Below are 22,464 nucleotides of genomic sequence, written 5' to 3' on the forward strand. Positions count from 1 at the left end.
TAATATGATTTTTTCTTAAATTTAATACTTACCAGTGCCTCAAAATAACTAATATTATTCAAATTTTCCTTAACTTTATTTAAGGTTTCTATGCCATTTTCAGAATTTTTCAAAGGTATTTCAAGCAAAACTGCTATGCTTTGATTTATAAGGTCCAGCGGCTTACTTAAATCATATTTTTTTAAGTTTAATACAATTGTGAAAAAACTAGATATGTAATCCGGGACTTCCAAACCATTCTATAATAACATAATTATTTTTGCAAAATGTTTCAATCAAATTAATACCTTTTTGAAATAACTTCCAAGGCTTCCAGCCAGTGCTGCGATGCAAACATTGGGAAAACTGACACCACTGAATCTTTTTTTAATTCTTTTTACCATAGGAATATACTTTTCACTGTTTTCCCATTGCCATACGATAACCTTTTCTCCGGAAAGTTCTGGACCATGTAAGGCATTTTGGTCCTTTTTTCTTAAGTCAATCATTTCAAGACGTTTTTGAAACATTAGGAATATTAGGGTAAAACTCATGTTTATACCCGATAAAATTTCTTTCTAAAACGAAACTATATGAAATTAATATTAAAAAAATAATTTAAAATGTATTATATATGTATTAACCTGCAACATTAAGTTAAAACATTGATTTTCTGATGCCTCAGGTTTTGGCTACATTTGGCTAAGTTTAATTTGGATTGAATTATAGGAGAAACGTTATCGCTTTTTTTTGACTTGTAACTTACACCTATTAATGCAAGTTATTACATGTATTTTTGCATCCAAAGACTTATAGTTTTACGTTACTTACCAATTTCTTTATTAGATATGATCTCCATTCCATATCTTCTTCTGGCATTGCACCACTGGATACTTTTTTTTCAAAAATTTCCTCAATATAAGTTTTGTTCATTGTTTTATCAAATAGTTTTGTAAAGAGTGCGTTTATTGCTGTACCATCGCCAACCACGTGATGTATCCTTGTTATAGTAAAGTAACGGTATTGAGTTTTCTGCAAAGAATAAGAGCAGTTATTAAATTACTACAGGGTGTTTTTTATATATTGCGACACAATTCAGGAACGTGTTCTTTGGACAAAAATTCGCAAAAAAGTTCCTATAAACATAGGTCCTAAACCTTTTAGATTTTGAGCTACAGGATGGTAAAGTTTTACCAAAAAAATGATTTTTTTTTGATAACTTAAATACCCCTGTAGATATTTGTCCAAAGATTGGTATGCAGGGTCTATGTATCTAGAGCCATTTACCAACATAATTTTACCATTTTTATGTTCTCCAGTGGCATGTGTACGGGTTTTTCGCTGAATACTTTTATAAAGAAAAATGGTACGCCACTGGTTTTTCTTGTATTAAAAAATATTTATAAATTCCCCGTTTCATTTGCAACATTTCTGATCCCTTGGACTTTGTCCGTTAAATACACGGTTTTCGCACAAAAAATTAAAAAACATTTTTCTACTTTGACTGATCGCTAAAATTAATTTTTTCTATAATCGTCATAAAAAGTAAGTTTTTTTTTTAAATTTTATTTAAAATTTCATTGTAGTTCATAACATGTCACTTTATTTAACATATTAAAAAAGTGACATATGAGTGTAGTGACATATGAGTGTGTATGATGTATATTGTAGTTCATAATATGTTACTTTATTTAACATGTTAAAAAAAGTGACATATAACGTGTTAATATTTCACGCTTCCAAAATCGTGAAGTAGCCTGTGAACATAATTTTTTTTAACGTAACTGTCGGCCAGTTGACAAGATTAATTTGTTAAAAAAATTGCTAACAATTACACAAATAATGAAATGTGCGATATATTTTATGGACTGGCTAACGGAAACGCACGAGAAGCCATGCGTATTTATGCTGAACGTTACCCGAATCGTGTTATTCCTCATCACTCCATGTTAACGCGTTTACACCAACGTCTAAGTGAAACCGGCAGCTTTAAAAAACTCACCGCTAAAAACGGACATCCCCGAACAGTTACTCCTCAAATTGAAGAACAGGTGCTCAATGAATTCGAGGAAGATCCCACCACAAGCACTAGGAAAATTGCTCAGACGGTACACATTAGTAACTTTACAGTTTGAAATATTCTTAAAAGAAATCTTTTATACCCGTATCATATTCAGCGGATGCAGGCACTTTTCCGAAAAGAACGGCTTTGTGTCGTTGGATGCAAGAACGCATAAGGCAAGATGCACCGTTTATAAGAAAAATACTTTTTACCGATGAGGCTAATTTCTCCAGGGACGCAATTATGAATTTCCACAATAACCACATATGGCATTATGAAAACCCACATGCCTTGGCAGAAAACCTTCATCAGCACCAGTTTTCACTTAATGTATGGGTCGGCATTATTGAAAACTTTCTCATCGGTTCTTTTTTTTTATCAGCATGGTTGACTGGACAAGTGTATTAAGAATTTCTTGAAAATGAATTACCAGCGATGCTAGAAGATGTCCCCATTCAGCTGAGACAGCAAATGTTTTTTTACATGACGTTGCTCCAGCCCATTTTAGTTTAGTGGCTCGGCAGTATTTGGATATTACGTATCCAAGTCGTTGGATAAGTCGGGGAAGTATTCACCCTTGGCCCCCTCGGTCTTAAATCCGCTGGATTTTTTTTGTGGGGCCACCTTAAATTACTGGTTTATAGAAATCCAATTGATAAAGTGGAGGAATTGCGTAATCGCATTATAACGTCTTGTGACATAATTCGGCAGACACCAGGAATTTTTGAACGTGTCCACCAATCAATGCGACGTCGATTAGATGCTTGTATTAGTGTTGGAGGAGCACACTTTAAACAACTTTTGTAAAAATAATTATATTACTTAAATAAATAATAAAAAATGAAATATTTTTTTATCACTTAAAAACTTGTATTTTAAATTAAAGATTGTAGAAGCAAAAGTTCTAAATCCTCAATTACAATTTTATTAAATTGAGCTGGCTTTTGTACTAAATTAATTATTAAAAATTTATTTATTTATTATTAAAATTGCAATAAACTAAAAGAAGCGAATAATTACTAGAATAAAGAAAGTCTAATCAAATCTGAGCAACATGTCCATGGTTTTTAATTTTTTGTGCGGCAACCGTGCACCTAACGGACAAAGTCCAGATAATTAAAGATGTTGAAAATAAAACGGCGAAGTTAAAAATATTTTTTAATACAAGAAAAACCAGTGGCGTACCATTTTTCTTTATAAAAGTAGTCAGCGGAAAACCCGCACACACGCCACTGGAGAACAAAAAAATGCTAAAAGTATGTTGGTAAATGGCTGTGGATACACAGATTCTGCATACCAATCTTTGGACAAATATCTACAGGGGTATTAAAGTTATCGAAAAAAAATAATTTTTTTGTTAAAACTTTACCACCCTGTAGCTCAAAATCTAAAAGGTTTATTACCTATGTTTATAGGAACTTTTTTGCGAATTTTTGTCCAAAGGACACGTTCCTGAATTTTGTCGCAATATATAAAAAACACCCTGTATATTGAGATTGAAAAAGTCGAGCTGTAGTAACACTTCTTTGAAAAAAATTAAAAAATTTCAAAAACATAATTTTAAAAATACTTAGCAAGTACTTTGGATCTATTCCATAGGTAACAAGAACTTGAAAAAAAAAAACAAGAATTCGATTAGGCAAATTCAAGGCAAAGTTCCCAAGCAATGAATCTATATTATTATCGTTAAATATACATTTATTCAACGATTTTTAAGAAAATTTTTAGTTTCGGTATATTTATTAACCGTGTATAATCAAGGTACATTTATTAAACTGTAGAAAATACGTATATCATATACAATTCTGTATATAAAAGAAAGAAGTTCATATTATTCAATCTAATAACGCTGTTTTTATACTAAATATTTATATATAAAACTATCTCAAATTTAAATAAAAAGTTTTATTGCAGAAAGTATATAGAATATATATTTTCTGCAAAAAGATTGTTTTTCATTTACAGAACCCTTACCCTCCCACCACCCCAAACATTTGCCCAGTAAGAAATTCTTCTAAAAAATCACCGATTTTCGTCCATAATATTCAGTCTAATAGAACTGTATTCGTATTAAATAATAATTAACATACATATATATAACTTTGTTAAATTTGAATAAACAAACTGTGTTTTAGATAATATATTAACAACTAAACCAGCTGTTATTCATGCGTATTATTTTGGAATAGACTGATTTTTGCAAACAGTTTTTTTACGGGTAATTTATGTGGAGTGGGTGGGGGTGGTAAGGTTAATAAAAAACGATTTTTTTTACCGAAAAAAATAACTAGAGTCAAAGATTTTAGTTCAATTTTGCATGATTTTGTAACACGAATATGTGATTCATCGATGCCAGTAACGTAAATCTCTACTGACTCTTATAAAACGATGGGTTTGCTTAATTATTTGTTATAAAGTTAGACATTGACCTGCTATCGAAAAGTGCTCTACAAGTGTGTAACTTGCCATGGATATCTGACACTTCCATCAATGCAGTAGCTGACAAAAATTGACTCTGAAAAGTTGTAGCTATTACAAGTGGTACTAATATTAGAACTATCATTATCATACCCTGGATGAGATTTTTAAAAATGACTGTTTTAATCAATACCCTAAATAACAAAGGTGTTATTCAAAAGGTGTAGGTACAATAAAGTTTCCTGAACTCAAAGAAAACAGCATGTAAATATTGTAAGTAATGCAACAGAATTCAAATAGTTTTAGGTTCTCTGTTTTTTTGGATTAAGGTAAGTGAAATTCCCAAAATCACAATTACAGATACGATAGTACCGCGTTCTTTATCATTACTTCTATTAGGCACCACAGCATCCCATATTTATCATGCGATCTCAAGTTGAATAAAACATTTCTCATTTTTTGTCGACATTTACATAAAAAAATAAAAAAAATCATTAAATCGTAAAATAAATATATGGTTATTTTACGATTTAATGATAAGCTATTTACTATGATACCAGTCAGAAACAACATGAGTTAAATCTCAAAGTCAATAATTTACTTATATAATAATAATAATAATAATAATAATAATAATAATAATAATAATAATAATAATAATAATAAATCGTCTTTTATTAAATACCACATTTTGTGGTATTACATAAGTAAGTAGTATAAAACATTAATTTCATATTTTAATGGTATATGTGCAAGCAATGGCGAAGTCTAGCTGCAGTAGCTATTCATACTTAACCACTGAAGCACCATAGATGGCTTATTTACTAATACCCTATTAACAAATGAAAATTAAGATTTACACTTAAAAGAGATAAAACAATAATACATTGTGTTTGGCTCGCAAAATTTTATGTAATGACCTAAAAGTACCCAAAATAATTTAAAAAAAAAACTAATAATGTTTAAATATTACAAGTTTTAGACAAAAGATAATATTATCATTTTTAAATAATGATAATAATCATTGTAACACATAAAAAAATTTAACAGAATAATAATTTAATGACTGATGCACTCCCCTTTCATAATTCCTGGTTTATAATAAAAACTTTAAACGCTTTTTTAAACTTGGTATATGTTAAAGATCTTAACCTGTCAGGAATCCTATTATATAATTTAATACTGTTACAAAGCTTCGTTTAAATAAGGCCATCCGATGACGAGGAATAGTAAATGAACTTGAAATACGTAGCACTCGTGAATGTACGAATGTTCTTAAAACAAATTTATCTTTGAATGAATAAAAAGCATTGGGGCATGTCATTAATTTGTGAAGAAAATTACCCACATGAAGAGCTCTACGATCTTCCATCGTTAACCATCCCAACTCCTCAATTTTAGCACTAATACGATCATACTTCTTAAGCCAAATATAAGTCTAGCGCAAGTATTTTAAACTTTCTGGATTCTATACTCTGTGTTGATATCCAAGCATGGTCCATAGATAAAATCGCAGTAATTAAAAGTTGACAAAACTAGTGATTCACATCGATTCTTTTGAAGTTGTTGGCTTAAGATATATCTGCTGGAATATAATTTTTAACGAAAGGTAGGCCTTTTGTGTAATCTTAGAAACATGCATTTTAAATCTTATATCAGTGTCTACCCACACTCCCAAATTCCTTGCAGTCTTAACAACAGGAATTACTACACCATAATTATTTACATCTAAATGCTCTCTAATAAAATCAATTCTCGTTTTAGGGCCAAATATTAGTAATAAAGATTTTAAGGCATTCAGTTTTAAATTATATTGTGCTGAGAGTTCACTTACAATTTTTAGATCTTCATTAATTAATGTATTTGCCAATAAAACATCAGCAGAATTAAAATTAAAATAAAGTTGTGTATAGGCTTGGCGTTTACAATGTTTTATTGACTGCAAAATGCTAGAAGTATATACCAAAAACAGTAAAGAACCCAACACGCTACCTTGAGGAACACCAGATAAAATGAAGATAGAATCAGCCACCCTATCATTGCACGAGACACACTGAAACGTGTCTTTTAGGTAGGAAGATATTAAATTAATCAGCGAATAATGAAAGCCGTAATATTTTAATTTAGCTATTAATAATTCATGAGCAATGGTGTCAAACGCTTTTGAAAAGTCTAAAAGAGCTAAAATAACGTTATCACCTTTATCATAGGCCTCAATTATATCACTGATTACTGTAGCTAAAGCAGTCGCCGTTGAATGGTTTTTTCTAAACCCACACTGATAGTTTGGAATTATATTTTTTTCACATACATATTGGTATATTTGTTTTTAAACAAATTTTTCAAAAACTTTTGAAAACGTTGGCAAAATACTGACTATTCTAAGGTCGGAAAAGTCCTTAGGGTCGGATGTCTTTGGAATAGGCCTACTGATTGCAGTACGCAAAGACGAGGAAAATATTGCTTTTCTAGACAATAGTTTATGAGGTGAGTAATATATTTATCAACAAATGGGCTACAATATTTTAGCATTCTTGCCGATATGCCATCTACACCATATGCATTAGAGTGTAATTCCTTATTAATAATATGACTTATCTGCTCAATTGTAGCAAATTCTATTTTTAAACAATTATAATACAATATGCTTCTTTAATTGTCTCACTATTTATATTATTGTTAATATACAAATATGCCTATAAATTTACTAGTAAAAATTAATGTGTTACTTACTCCTTCCTCGTCTAATACAATAGGCCTATCTATAACATGTATACTAAATGTGGCAGAATTATTTAGCGGAAATTGTGTACTGTGCAAGTCTGAAGTCATAGTTTTTACCAAATCTTCCGTAAGTGTTACATTCTTGGGTACTGGCAGTAATTGTATGTATTTCTCCAGATCTATGGTATTTTTTAGCCAGTAGCAGTAACCTAAATAATTATGCATAGTACCGGTTAATTTTGAATAAACGTCTGCATTATCAACCACCTAAAAAAATTTTACAAATAAATAATTTTAAATTAAAATTTAAGTCTTTACTTTACCTCTGCTTTAAAACGTTGCTTATATACTTCTACCAGATTAACTTCTTTTTCACTATTGTGAATCCCAATGCAAGAAATGTGAAAATTATAGTTAGATTCATATACCGAAAAGCCATCGCTGTAATTTAAAAGGCCACCATATTTAGCTCCAAGTTTCACCCGTAATATTATATCCACAATTTTTCTGTAGGTCCAAAAGGCGAAACATATCAACAGGAAGAACAACCACAAAAGGGGTGTAAAAGCAACAATAATAACTGATAGAAACATTGACTACGGGCAATAATTTTAAAATAAAATATAATTTATTACTATTTCGCACCTACCGTTTACTGCTTTTAAACAGAAGTAGTAAAAATTCTGAATAAAAATACATATTAAATAAAAAACATTTACCTAATTGCAGAAATTGCAAATTAAAAATAATTATTAGCGTTTTCAATATGCAAATTTTCATTACTTTTTTGCTTTCCTTGGAAACTCGTAAGTATCTAATTGCAGAAAAAATGATTAATGCGTTAAATGAGAAACATATTTTTATATATAAATAAACAACGCATCGGAAAGGCGATGTTTTTATAAAGCAAAGTGCAATAATTTTTTTTAAGTAATTGCGCATTTTATCTCGGCAAAACTGGGGCACGTAATCTGAAAGGATGAGAAGATCCTTAAAAAGTATTATAAAAGTAACCTCCATGTATCTTTTCTATTTATTTTATTTAAAGATATATTAAGACCTTTTTAAAATAATTGATTAATAATAATAATAATAATATTCGTATGAATTTATGACCAGAGATTGTGTATTAGAAGTGGTATTTTGTGGGTGTATTGGTCAATTGTTAAAAAAAAACTAGTTTCTAGCCAACGTTTTGAATCGCATTAAATTCATCTTTAGTGCTCGAAGTCGAAGTTCTCTCTGGTCAAATTAAAAAAGTACATATCACAGCGATAAAAACATAGTTAAAGGTCGGCTACAAATATGAAAAAATATATAGATTGTAGAAAATGTATATATTTTTATTGTAATATATCCTCGATATAAACTTTTTTAATTTCAATTGACCAATACACCCACACAATACCACTTATAATAATAAAATGTATATTAGTAATTATATAGAAATTTTTAATTGTTAAATTATATGATCACTAACCTTGAAATATCTCTACGCCTTCTCAATATAAATCAAGGCCTACATAGTGACTGGTTTACCATTGGTTGATTGGTAACCATCATTTGTACTGTTCGTTAAAGTCTGTATGAAAACACTCGAAACATAAAAATTGTCAACTGATGTTATAATAGTCAACACACTAAACACAACGACGTAATACTACTAGAAACATTTATTTACACTATTTTTTTTTCCTGCTATTTACTTGAATTTAAGAGTCGCGCCAATATTCAGACTTAAATTGGTCTCCAATTGGCGAGAGCTTTTTAGATAGACGATTATTCCGGAACATTCGCTAACTTTCTACGTGTGTCCCGAGATGTCGTGAGAAGTGCCCGCCGCTTGCTTCGTCCTTGTTGTATATTGAATCTATGAATTGAATTTAGCTAGATGATAAGCAGTTGCTGGAGTATATGTAAGTGTTATATTCGTGTCTGTTAATATCGCTACTGTGTTACCAATTGGACGCTTACCAAACTTAGGAAACTTGATCGGCAAACACGAAGGACCAGGAGACAAATGCTATCAAAGAAATAATTAACAGAAAGCAACAGGAACAGAAACAACAGCTAAAAAAAATTAGGAAATTTAAAGTTCAACTTTTTGCAAATTTAATTGCTTTTATTCCATCTATAATTAACGTTATATAAAAAGTAAAACCTGTTTTTGTTATCTAAAGACAAATTAAAAAAAAATTACTATAAATTTTAATATAAATTGGGAAAATTAAAACATGATTTTTTAAAGTTTTTGTATTTTAGATCTCTTGTTAAAAATTATTGTTTTTTTTTTCAAATTTTTATAAAAAAAATATATTGATATAATACTGAAAATTTTTCAAAACTGCAAAGGCTCACTAAGATATTATTTGATTTATTATAAAGGGTACATAAATAAAGGTAAGTAAAGGTATTATAAAGAAACAAGTAAAGTAAAAATTCTTAGTAGTACTTTAAATTTATTTATTTCTTGAACAAAATTCTCATCAATTTTAAATTAAGAAAGAAATTTACTCTAAATAATTATCTACAGAACTAAAATAATGTAAAAATTATAAATAAAATTTAAAAAAAATTTCGTTTTCGTTGGCCATATAATATTTAAAGAAATATTAAAATATAATGTTATCTTTATTAAACTATTAAAATTAAAAACTTAAAAAAAGTTAGAAAATCAGATCCGAATATTCCTCAGTTTTTTTAGGTTCAATAAATAACTACATTAATAATACTAATTATATAATTAAAAGTTGTATCCCATGATATATTTCAACCATAAAAGCATTGATTTCGCACAAAAAAATAAAAAAACATATTTCTTCATTTAAAGGTAAATCATAGATTTAACAATAATCTTTACAAAAAGTATGCAATGTAACTATATACAATTTCTTCTATGAAAAATGTATACACAAATTTTCGGTGTTTTTACTGTCAACCTTTATCGCTTCTGAAGGTAATTATTTAAATAGAAACGTATCCTCCATTTTTTCTCTAAGAGACCAAACGAAAACAAAACAAAGGTAAAAACACAAATTCACGGTCTCATCAAATTCATATAATTTTTTTAAGCTACACGTGTTTCGCTCCTATCGAGGCATCATCAGGCCTAGACCTACACAGATCACGTTACAACATTTGAGTTGTTGTAATGAGTAATGTAATCTGTGTAGGGGTTTCTGTGGTGATTTGACGATATTTATCAATTATTCTTTGTCGCAAATGGTCTAGCGATATTGGCTGACTAGCATAAATTTGAGTTTTTAAACGGCTCTATAAAAAAATCTAACGGGCTTTAGTCCGGGGAACGGGAGGCCATTCAATAGCTCCTCTTCGTCCAATTCATTGTCCTGGAAACGTTTGGTCCAAATATTGATGAACCCTTGCAGCATAGTGGGGTGGCGCTGATTTTCCAAGTACTCGTTGTTATTTCCTAGGATCTCCACTAATGCTGGATGAATTATATTTTCTAATAACTCCAGGTACATCTCTCCTGTTAAATTGCCAGGTAAAAAAAGGGGCCTACGATATTTTTACCAAAAATTCCAGCTCAAACATTTCATTTTTCAGGATGTTATGTATGCACCTCACGAAATATTCTGGGATTTGAATCAGCCCAATAGCGACAGTTGTGACGATTCACAGTACCGTTTGGGAAAAAGGAGCATTCGTCAAAAAAACATACATTAAATAGAAAGTGTGGATCATTGGCGGCTTGTTCAGATATAGTTTCACAAAATTGTACTCGCCTATCAAAATCGTCTTCGTTTAGTTCTTGTACGAGATGTATTTTATACGGATGAAACTTGCTTTTTTTTAATATCTTTTGGATGCTGCTTCTCTTAATACCAGACACGGTTGATATAAATAGTAGAGTATAATAGCTACTTCTGAAGCTTCATTCACCACTAGATTATCCATTTCGTGCTTTTTATTATCCACAGACCCAGTTTCCCTACATTTTTGAACCAATTTCAAAAAGTACTTGCGATGGACCTGTCGATTAGGGTGATGTAGTGTGTTAAACAGTTTGGCAGTTCTATTAGCATTTTCATTGTTCGCAAAGAAAAGAGAAATTATTTCAACTCTTTCAGCAAGTGAATAAACCATTATCACACTCAATGTTGTAACTATTTAACTTTAAAGAGCTATTTGTTTGATACACTATGATCTGACAGCAGTTATTGACAACCACTATTAAATTTCAAAATGTTGCTATAATAACAGTCTCAACAATAACCAAGAGTTCCCTTGCAGAATTGGCATAGATACCTACGGGTATTAAAAAAAAACAACAAAAAGTATGGTTCACAATGTAGGAGAACAAAATTTTTTGTATTTATTTAACTGCTAAATTTACAAGCATTTTTTTTTCAAAAAAAATGTTGACATGTTTTTGTAACTTTTATTAGCCCCTGTATCGACTAGGCAACTAGTAACGATTTAAAATTTTAGGGTTATAATCCACATAAAAATACCTTCAAAATAAGGTTTCACTCGATCCATTTAAAATTGTGGGGGCCCTTGTCACCCCCACTAGAGCTTTGCCCTCAGGGGGGCGAAAAATGGTTCCCCCTTGAATCAGAAATTGACGGGTCTGATTTCGGCTTTAATTTGTTTTCTTAAGTACCTAGATTTATGGTTTTGTTTTCTGTTGGTTAAGTGAGCTTTTTAAAGGAATTTTAGGTAAAAAAGGACAAATAATTATTACCAGGTGATATATGCTTCTTAAAATGCACTTCTGGGATATAGAATTCTTCTGGAAGTTTATGCGTTAAATACCTAGAAATCTGCAATCATTTCCTTGAATATTAATTAAGTGAGATTCTTCTGATAGGAAGAAAACTCATCTAAGAAAAGACTAGGTCTAATTTGTGCCTAATAAATTATATTATCTTATTGACGACTGAGAATATGATAGAGACATTCCATACATTCATCTATATGACCTTATATTTATCAAAAATATATTATTGTCATTTTTAACAATATTTTATAAGTAAATAAAGTATATTTTTTATTTAACTAAAAGCTTTCATACAGTTTAAATAGGAAAATTTATCCTAATAAGATACTCCTAAATGGAATCCCTTTATGTAAATCGGATATCCGTATTTATTTAGGAGAGTTACAAAATAACCCTAAAATTTTATTTGGAAATGTGGCACTTATATATAGGATAGGGGCTGAATAAAGGAGTTTGGGTCTTATTATTTGCTTATGAAGTAGTTTCTTTATAAACAGTGATTTTTTTTTATATGGGAGAAATTGAGATTTGTAAATATTTATAAGGCCAAAAAAATGAAAAGTTTTTGGTAAAAACAGATTTTTTTTTAAATTCCTCATGTATTTTATTTAATCAATAGCAGTGTTATTGAAATAAGCATATAAAATAAACATTAAAATTATTTATATATTTGGTTTGGATACTTTCTGAAGAAAATCTATATTCAATATTAGATTTTAAATTTATGAATTATATTATCATCAATATTTGATACTTCTCCTTGCGAACTCACTAGTATCTTGGCGATTATCTTTTCTATTTGCATTTTATTATTGTCGCTTAAGATGTCTAAAGAACCTTAACTATTATAATTAAAAATAAAATAACACAACTATATTCTTACTGTATATTAAAAAATTTATTGAATGTTCTCTCTGTAATTTAGGGCTTAAGACTAATTTTGTACAGCATGCGCTATATATAAAAAATCAGTTTCAATGCATGCATTAGTTTTGGTCTATTTTAATGTTTCCTTATTACAGCTCATAAACTTCATAAGTACGTAAGAGCCTCGTGTATCAAAAGCAAATCTGCAAAAAAAGTAGATCGAAGCAATACTACAACAGTCACCGTGCTAGACCAAACATAAGTGTAAAAAGTATCTTGGCATATACAAAAATAATTATATTAAACTTATATTAATTTTTTAATTTTTTTCTGTATCTGTCTTTTGTTCGGAACTATTTCCTTTTAGTACCCCCTGATGATGGACACCACTGTGTCCAAAATATGAATTTTAAATCACTAAATATTTAATAAATAAGTGGAGGGAGATTGCAGAATTTTTATTTTACCTTAAAAATAATAAAGATACTATGAAAAAAAACCTCTTCCTTTAAAGTCGCTACTAGTTGATAACCGACTTGCCATCATTTAATAATAGAAAGTAGAACTTGTATATGCTGTTGATTTGTTAATTCTGTCAAAGGGAAATAAGAATAAATTCTGTTTAATTATCCAAGAGATTCTAAAAAATCAATCTGTAAATGCTGAGGTTGCACTAGTAATTAAAAACCTGGTATTTCAGTTAACTTAGACAAGGAGATCTTCAATGAACCCACCGAATGGAAAAATCCTTGATAAATTCTCGATACACAGCTTCTAGGTTTATACTAAAAATCTATTTGATCTTTATATTTGTTAATTAAATTTGTTAATATATATTTTCTTTTTTTTTTAAACAAAATTAAAACAACATTTTGGATACAAATTAATGTTCAAATTATAGGTAATTTAACTTCATCACATTTAAGTAGAGGGAATTTCGAATTAATCAAATACAATTATTATAATTTGTTTGGTTATAATAATATTAAACATAAATTATAAAAGTTTTTTATTTAAACAAATAATTATATGAAAGGTCACTAAAACGTCCAATTTTAATATGTATTTTTTAATAAAAAAAGTCAATTAAAATTATTAGAAAGGTAATTTAAGTTTCTTATATATAGAATTATTTACATAATATTTAATGTTTTGACCACATATACCAAGAATACGAAAATTTTATTTTAAACCTATATAAAAATGAAAATAATATCTAATAAAGCTAGGTTTGTAATTCCTTGTCTAACAGTTTTATATAAAGCAAAACGTCGTCCGCAATCTTCTGAGTTTCTTCTTGAGAATTAATTAAAGATTTGTCGATCATCACTGCAATTTGAAATTTTTGGTCATAGCTTAGTATAGCAAAAGAAATTCCTTAAACAAAACAAACATGAACATACCCATTTCTAAACTTATCATAAGTGTCTCTTACCGATTCCAAGTCCGATGGGTGCCACAAGGATGACCTTATCACAAAACCATTCATTTGTTCTCTTTATAATCCCACTACCAGGTATATTGCTTAGAATATAAGTCTGAGAAGTCCAGCCAAATAGCATTCGCAAAATCTGGATTGGCATCGTAAACATATTTCGCATTAAGAAGGACACAAGCTGTAAAAGATATGTTATTATTACAAATCCTATATTTTGAGATTTGTAGTAGATTGTCATTTAAATATTTGGAAGAATGATAATATTGGTATTTGTAAATAAATAAATGTTAAACTAAACCAGATTTGCTAAAGACATCAAAGTGGTATAAAAGAATGACCGACAAGTTAATCGAAATGAAAAGTGATAATAAATTATTTCACATTTAGAATTTGATCCCAAATTTATTTAGGATAGTAAAAGGGGATTCTGAGTTTTTGAAAAAAGATCGTGTTCAAAAATTTTAATAAATAAGTTAAGATATCAGTTATTTGCCATTTTAATAAGCTTAAGAGACACAATAAGTATAAACACACACTTGGAAATTTAAAAAAATCGATGAGACAAAATCAAAAATAAAATGAAAGAATACAATGTTCAAATCAACAAAAAACTAGAACAAACGGAAGATCTGAAAAATATAGGTCTAAGTCAGTTATAGGGAAAAATCACAAGTAGCATACACACAGCAACGAAGAAAATATGTTACATGGCACCAAAAATTAATACGAAACTTAGCCAGGGCACAAATGCAATACTAGCACAACGCATAAAAATAGACAGACTCAATAGGATAACAAGAACTAGACAAACAAGTCAAAAAAGCGATTAAAATAGACCTAAGATATCATAATACAGAGTTTATAGAAAAAGCCATCGAACACAATATTAATATGTGTCTTCCGATCAAAAAAAAAGAAAACTCCCTTTTAATAAAAAATTAAAAACTGGCAAGAACAAGTTATGACAGAGAAGCAGATAAGAAACGGAAAGGCTCCAGGAGAGCCCTCTGGAGAAAGTGATGAGAAATGTGTGAAAAAAGCAAAAATTCCACACCTGGAGAAATAGAATATTACTTTCTAAGTTCTCTTTAAAAAAGGAGACTAAACTAATATCGAAAACTGTAGACAGATAGTTTCATTTCTATCAACTATAGTGATACAGGCCGGGTTGGTAAAATTTGGTAGAAACTGGCCTGGTGCGGAAGACTATGGATAATGCGAGGATCAACTCAGAATATATCAGCTTCCATAATGATATCTACACGGGTGTTACAATACGTATCATGGCAGACGAAAATATAATAACTGACAAGATATCTCCGCATATGGAGAGGAGTAAGACAAGGCTATTCAATTTATTTAAAATTACTTTCCCTGACCTTAGAGGCATTATGATCATGAGTACCGACCATATCGAACTTAGCACCATGGTATGCGAACTAAAGAAAGAGTCACAGAAGGTAGAACCAGAAGTAAACCTCTAGAAAACGAAGATCATGAGCTTGAACTATAGCAATACCATATCAAGGAAGAATATATATGTCCTGGATAATGTGGGAAATCTCTTGGATTCAGGTAGAAAATAAATAAATAATATAGAAGGCCCCTTAAAGACGCCGCTGGAAATCGGGTTTTCTTAAATAACTTTTGATGTACTTATTATAATAAAAATGTTACGTGAAAAACACTACTAAGAACCTCTTAAAACGTAGTCCTTAAAACACATTCATCTTGCTTATTTTACCAGGGACAGACTAGGTTGTACATTACAATGCTTAAATTTTTAACACCCTGAAATAATAAATATGGATTGCTTGAACCTTTAACTAAAGAAACAGCACTCATTATCGATTAAATGAATTTAATCTAATTTAATTTATTATCAACAAGATGAATCGTTTTGGAGAAAAAAAATGGAATCGCTGTTTTATTTTAATTATTCAAGCAAACGAAAGTTCTATTTTAGGTTATTTAATTTAAAAAAGTACATGTTTTGACAAGTGCACTATGATTCTTAAAAAAACAACCTAAACAACAAAGCAGTTTTGGTTTTTCTCAACGCACCATTCTTGCAAACGTTTATATGGTAAACAATTAACAAAAGATTAAATTAAAAAACATACACAATTAAAAAAATTACTCATACTCATAGATATCTTAGTTTTAATTCTAATCATCTAATACTGGTAAAAGGAGGAGTAGTAAAAAGTTTGTATGAACGTGCAAGCATTATTTGTAATAATGAATATTTATTTAACGACTAAAAAAGACTTTATTAAGAATATCTTAATACAAAAAGAATTATCCTACATAATTTTTGAAAAATTGCTTTAAAGAGACGTGTAAAATTAAATCAACCAATTTTCACGGCAAATCTTATTTCACCATTTATTCCATGTTTTTCTGATAAGATAAAAAGAGTTGCTTTCAATGAAAATTAATTTAATAAAAATCTAACATATAAAATTCCTTGTACTTATGGTAAATTTTATATAGGTGAAACCTGTAAACTATTACCAAAAAGAATTAGTGAACATATATCTTAAATAAAAAATAATGATTTTTAAAAATCCGAAATCACATAACATGCATTTGACAATAAGCATAGAATGCTTCCTCAATTTTATCAAAGGAACCAATTTCAAAAGTACGTCATTTAATGGAAAGTGAATACTTTGCTACTTTTTCGGTTAACTTTAATAATACATGGATTCCTTTGCTAAAAAGAGAGGTAGAACAGGGCATTCTCAAAATTAATTAATAATTTAAACTATATAATATTCAGATCACACCCCTTTAATTTTATAAAAAGTAACCTTTATATTTTTTGTTTTCTTTTAAAACAGTTTGTCAAGCTAGTAATCAACAGTGAAATTATATAAAAAAACATATTTTAAGTTTTGTTAAGTTCAGAAGGAGTTTTGAAGGAACTCTAAACGAGAAATTTAAAAGATCGAAGTATATTTTGGTTATATTTTTAATTTAACTTTATTTACCTTGATAACGGTAGTAGATATAAATACCGAAACGTTGGTTCATTTTAGTATTTTTATTAAAAAAGTAGATTTTCTCGTTGTTTTTAACGTTCTCAATTTTAATATTCATAACAAAGTTAGGTAGGATATTGAAAAGAAGAAACGAACTTAGAGATTAATAGATGAAACCTCAGGTATATAAAAAAAAACTATTATACATTAAGTAAATTCATGTATTTAAATGTTATTGAACTTAAACTAAATTAGGTGTAACAAAAAGTTTCATTAAAGGGTTGAATTGATATTTCCTTTAAAAACGTGAATAACTTGATTTTTGCTATAAGTGACGTAATAAAATAAATAACTCACAATTAATAAATATCTATCTTTTAAAACTTGCGATCTTTCACGTTCTTAATATATTTATCCTTAATTTTAATAATAATTTATTGATTTTTTAATTTCTTCGTGAATTTAACAACGTCTAAGGGAAACTGGTAGGCGATTCCACTTATTAAGGTGATATTATATTAACTTTTTTTATTGTTTTAAGTTTTGGAAAAAAAGTACTGTAACACATCAAAAAATTGTAATATTGCTAATAATAATTCGTGATTTATGGTATCAAAGGCTTTACTGAAGTCCAGTAATGCCATACAAGTAGGACGATTTTGTTTCTCGTTAGTTCTTACGTCGTTTAATATATTTACTAAAGCCGTCGAAGTGCTAAAATTTTTCCTAAATCCAGATTGGCAAACCGGAATTATATTAAAAGATTCGGCAAAACTAAATATCTATTTATAAATATGTTTCTCAATAACCTTAGATATAGCTGGCAGTATAGTTATTGGTCTTAAATCTGAAATTTCCTTTGGCTCTACTATTTTAGCTATAAGCTTTATTATTGCCTTTTTCCATATTAATGGATATTTTTGTTGTAAAATGCATTCGTTAATAATATTGACCAATGGATTTAAGCAAAACGGCAAACATAATTTTATATTTTCAATCGACAACTGGTCTATTCCTTTTTCGCTGGTTTTAATAGTTGAAATAATAATCGATAAGTTATCTTTATCTATTAACTGAAACACTAACTGTTCGTTGTTAAAATTATTATTTTTATAATATTCGATGATGCCTTATTTGGTTGTATCTGGTAAACTGCTAATACTCTGAAAGTAGTTTTGAATGTCATCGAGATTACATAAATCCCGCTGAGTCAGCGTATGTTTTTTTTTCGTTAACTTAAGTTTTTCAGCAACGGTCTAAAATTCTTTGCCTTTTTTGTTAATTATTTGATTGAAACATGTGTTTTTCTCACGAATTATTGCGTGTTTTGTATAATTTCTTAATTGTCGATAATATTGCAGATCTGAGTTTGATTTGGATTTTTGACATTTTTTATGCGCACGGTCTCTTAATTTTATTAAAAGTTTAATATTGTCGGTGATCCATGGGCAGAATGGCTTATTTTTCCTTATTTTAGTTTTAACAGGAATATGCTTGTCTAAGAGCAGGGTTATGTTTTTATTGAAGAAATTGATTTTATCGTCTATATTTCTTAAATAATAAACACGTTCCCATGGAATGGCTAAACCATCCGTGATAAAATTGCTGTAGTTTAAATTATTTTTATCTCGAAACATTATATCTGGTTCTTGATTTCTAACGTTCTCATATTCAAAAATAGAAAAAATTAAATTATGATCGGATATTATCTCTGAAATTGGAATCGACTATGATTTCTTGGATATTATTTGTTTACTAGATATTATTAAATCAATAAGATGGTATTTAAGTCTATTCTGGTAGATTCAACAATATTTTATGTCAAATTAAAACTTTCCAAAATAAATCTTAATCTGTTACTATACAAATTTATTTTCAAGAAGTCGATATTAAAATCACCCACCAAAATTATATAGTCATAGTTTAATGTAGTTTAGATTGTTAAAATCTCAAAACATTATATGTGGTTCTTGATTTCTAACGTTTTAAAAAATTTAATTATGATCAGATATTGTCTCTGAAATTGCTTGATACTGGTCAGAGAAGAACAGTACGTACGGTACAATTGAAGGAAAATATTTTGGATGCTATAGCTGATACCCGTTCAAGGAGTATTTAAAAATTAGCTGCTCACCTTATTCATATCATCTCCAAAAAGTGCATGAACTAACTCTTGAAGATTTTTATTAGCATTATTTTTTTTACCGATGAAGCAGGTTTTACCAGTCAAGAAACTATGATAAAATTCGACCAAACCAACCAGATGATTATGAATAACTCTATTAAAGGCCTTTAACAATTTTGTCATTTTATACACTATCGCCCTGTACAGAACTCTTAAAAGCACCAATCAAATTCTATTACTTGTAAGTTAACAAGCAGATCTACTTTGAGAAAAACCATGCTGATGATCACTAAGTAATCGCTTATAGTGCTATGAAAATTGTACAGAAAATAACGCAATAATTATAGACTGAATACACCCACATCGATACTTAATATCAAGCAAAACATTGGCCTCCATATGCATGGTATTGGGGTAAAAATTACAACTACGTAATTTATTAATGTTTTTCAAAGATTAAGAAGGATTAAGTTAAGATTTATTCATATGAACTGAAATTCTGCAATTTTCTACTAAACTAAATGAGAAAATTAGATCTCTATAGCAAAATAAAGAGTACTATGAAAAATCTTAATGTATTTATTAATATCTTGCTAATCATTATTCTAATTCATGCTAGCAAGGTAGTTATTAATAGCAACAAAATCATAGTTTACAGAATCATAATAATAAACTGCATAATTAAGATTTTAATCACAATTAATAGGAACACTTATTTTATAGCCAGACTGATAATTTGAAATCGATGATAAATTTTCAGTGGCGTATATGCAGTATAATAACAAATAAATAAAAAAAGTCTAAACAAAGTGCTTGCTGCAGTATATGAGATCTGGTCTACATTTAATAATATTGCAAATAAAATTGGCCTTACTCTAGGGTCATTCGAATTAGATATTATCATGTTGTTTCTGATAATACATCTGTGCTATGAAGAGTAACTACTTTACTAGAATAGTATCATTAATTTGATCTAAATGATTCACTATAATTAGAATTGCCAGTACTATAAATTCTGCTAAAGTATTTAAAATTTTTCAAATACTCACCAAGGTATCTGCTTGTCGCATTTGCCTATTCCATTCATCTGAAACATTTTTTAAAGTTTCCGCTAAAGTTGTAGATCCATAGATCATAGGCAACTCAAAAACCACTCCTCCAGCTTTATTTCTAAGTTTCGCAGGCTTGAATATATCTACATCTGGATATTCCGGCAAAACCGCTATTGCTCCAGACATATATTCTGGAATTGGAAAATTATTCTAAAAGGAAATTGTTATTATATTGCTTAAAATATTTGAAGGCTTACCCTTTTAAAATAATGTGATAAGCTAGCAGCAACAGCTGTAGAAATTACCGAGTTAAAGTTCGTATTTTGTCTATTTTTAATATTTTTCACCAACGGTATACATTCTACTTTTTCTTCACTAGCCCAAGCACAAAATTGTTCATTACTGTAATTTGTTCTATGTAGAGCATTGATATCATGTGGTTTTACTTGGTTCATCATAATATTTCTTCCAAAAGACAGAAATATTACTTCCATATAAAATAAAAGCATTTTAATAGTTTTTGTCTAAAACCAAATTGTTTTTAATGTAAAAATTAAAATAAGATCACATTTTTACAATATAAATGATTATCAAGTCCATGAAACTTTTATGCTGTTTTCCATAAGTTTGAGTATTCAGGGTTTTCTTAAATAATTTTTTGCTATAGTTTGTGGTTGACTTATCTCCAAATAGTTGAATCAACAATGAAATTAAGGATGTTCCGTCAGCAATTGAGTGATTAAATCTAAAAATTACTGGGTAGACGAGCCCTTCCTAGAAAAAAACCAGAAGTGCAAAAACGTCAAAGAGGTCTTTTAGATTAAAACTTACATGTAGTATGTGTTTCATAGGACAAGGAGCCACGTGCACATCCCAAAGTAGGGATTCAGTTTTTTCAAACTTTTTAGTAATTATTTCGCCTGCATAGGATTTCAAGTAATCCTCTGTAAGATCTTGACTATTTTCAATAGTTATTGACCTAACAACGTCATCTGCAGTGCATCGTCGATCCTTTATTTTATAAAAATAACCGAAAAACTGATGAACTTTACATATTAGTTTAGGATAATGATCTGGATGATTAAAAACCTAGAAAAACAGCATCAATAACCATTGAAGCATTAAAAAAATGTTATATGTACCTTTTCTTGTAAAATCTCTTTAATTTTCTGAAACATATTTAGCTCCTCAATACTTTTAAAATATATGGTAATGCCAATACAGCATTGTGGCTTATCAGGTACCAGGAATGCTAAATCTTCACTTGCAACTAAACCTTCATAATCCTTTTTATATTTAAATTTTAAATAAATGTCTATAATTTTTCGAAAAATAAGAAAAATAATTGCCACGCCCATAAAACCGATAAATGATATTGCATTTAGTAGTATTATACAACATACGTTTGATATTTGCCAGTGTTGTCTTTGGATTCTTACAGTGGAGAAATCCTAAAATTTGAAAGGCGAGATTAGTACTCAAGTATGTTAAGTTATGGATTAATTATATAATATTTACAACTGTTTTTAAATAATCATTAAGAGAGTTTAGAAATATAAGAAGACGCTGGATGGCGGTATACAATTACAGCTGCTCATAGAATACCTCCTAGGCTAATAAAGTGTATTTAAAATATAAGTATAAACTAAAAACTTTTGAGCATAAACCCTGCAATTATATGTTCTGAATAAATTGATTAAATATTAATGACAAAATCTATATGTAAATGTAAAATTTGAAATACATATTTTTTCATGATCTATTTCTTAAAATACAAAATTAAACATATAAAGGGTGTTTTTTTTTAGAGGCGGAGAACTTTAAATTGAAATTAAACACAAAATATTTTATTGATATGAACGAATTTGCTTTTATATTAAAGATTTTTTTTTGGCATTAATATTTAAAAATGATTTCGGGCATGTGACCCCCCACGGCTGGCGCGTATGTGACGTAATCTAGAGGTCCAATTTTCACACACTCTTTTCAGTACTGCAGGCTGTATTTCGGCAATCACGCGTCGTATGTTGGTTTCCAAGTGCTCAAGTGTTTCGGGTTTATCAGC

The 22,464-nt window shown here is 29.0% G+C and overlaps 1 protein-coding gene across 1 annotated transcript in view; it reads right to left on the reverse strand.

Moving 5' to 3' along the window:
• LOC126746587 (uncharacterized) overlaps positions 1 to 22,464 on the reverse strand; it is a 41,320-nt gene that overhangs the window by 4,254 nt on the left and 14,602 nt on the right. The window contains exons 11-24 of the mRNA XM_050454895.1: positions 21,542 to 21,850; positions 21,231 to 21,488; positions 20,976 to 21,173; positions 20,657 to 20,923; positions 20,397 to 20,609; positions 14,233 to 14,413; positions 14,024 to 14,174; positions 13,532 to 13,582; positions 11,033 to 11,138; positions 7,507 to 7,779; positions 7,193 to 7,450; positions 811 to 1,011; positions 288 to 557; positions 33 to 239 (exon numbers count right to left, since the gene is read on the reverse strand). Of these exons, the coding sequence (XP_050310852.1) occupies positions 33 to 239; positions 288 to 557; positions 811 to 1,011; positions 7,193 to 7,450; positions 7,507 to 7,779; positions 11,033 to 11,138; positions 13,532 to 13,582; positions 14,024 to 14,174; positions 14,233 to 14,413; positions 20,397 to 20,609; positions 20,657 to 20,923; positions 20,976 to 21,173; positions 21,231 to 21,488; positions 21,542 to 21,850 (2,943 nt within the window). The remainder of the gene's footprint in view (positions 1 to 32; positions 240 to 287; positions 558 to 810; positions 1,012 to 7,192; positions 7,451 to 7,506; positions 7,780 to 11,032; positions 11,139 to 13,531; positions 13,583 to 14,023; positions 14,175 to 14,232; positions 14,414 to 20,396; positions 20,610 to 20,656; positions 20,924 to 20,975; positions 21,174 to 21,230; positions 21,489 to 21,541; positions 21,851 to 22,464) is intronic.

This window comes from Anthonomus grandis, chromosome 17 (genome assembly GCF_022605725.1).
Source record: "Anthonomus grandis grandis chromosome 17, icAntGran1.3, whole genome shotgun sequence".
NCBI lineage: Eukaryota > Metazoa > Arthropoda > Insecta > Coleoptera > Curculionidae > Anthonomus > Anthonomus grandis.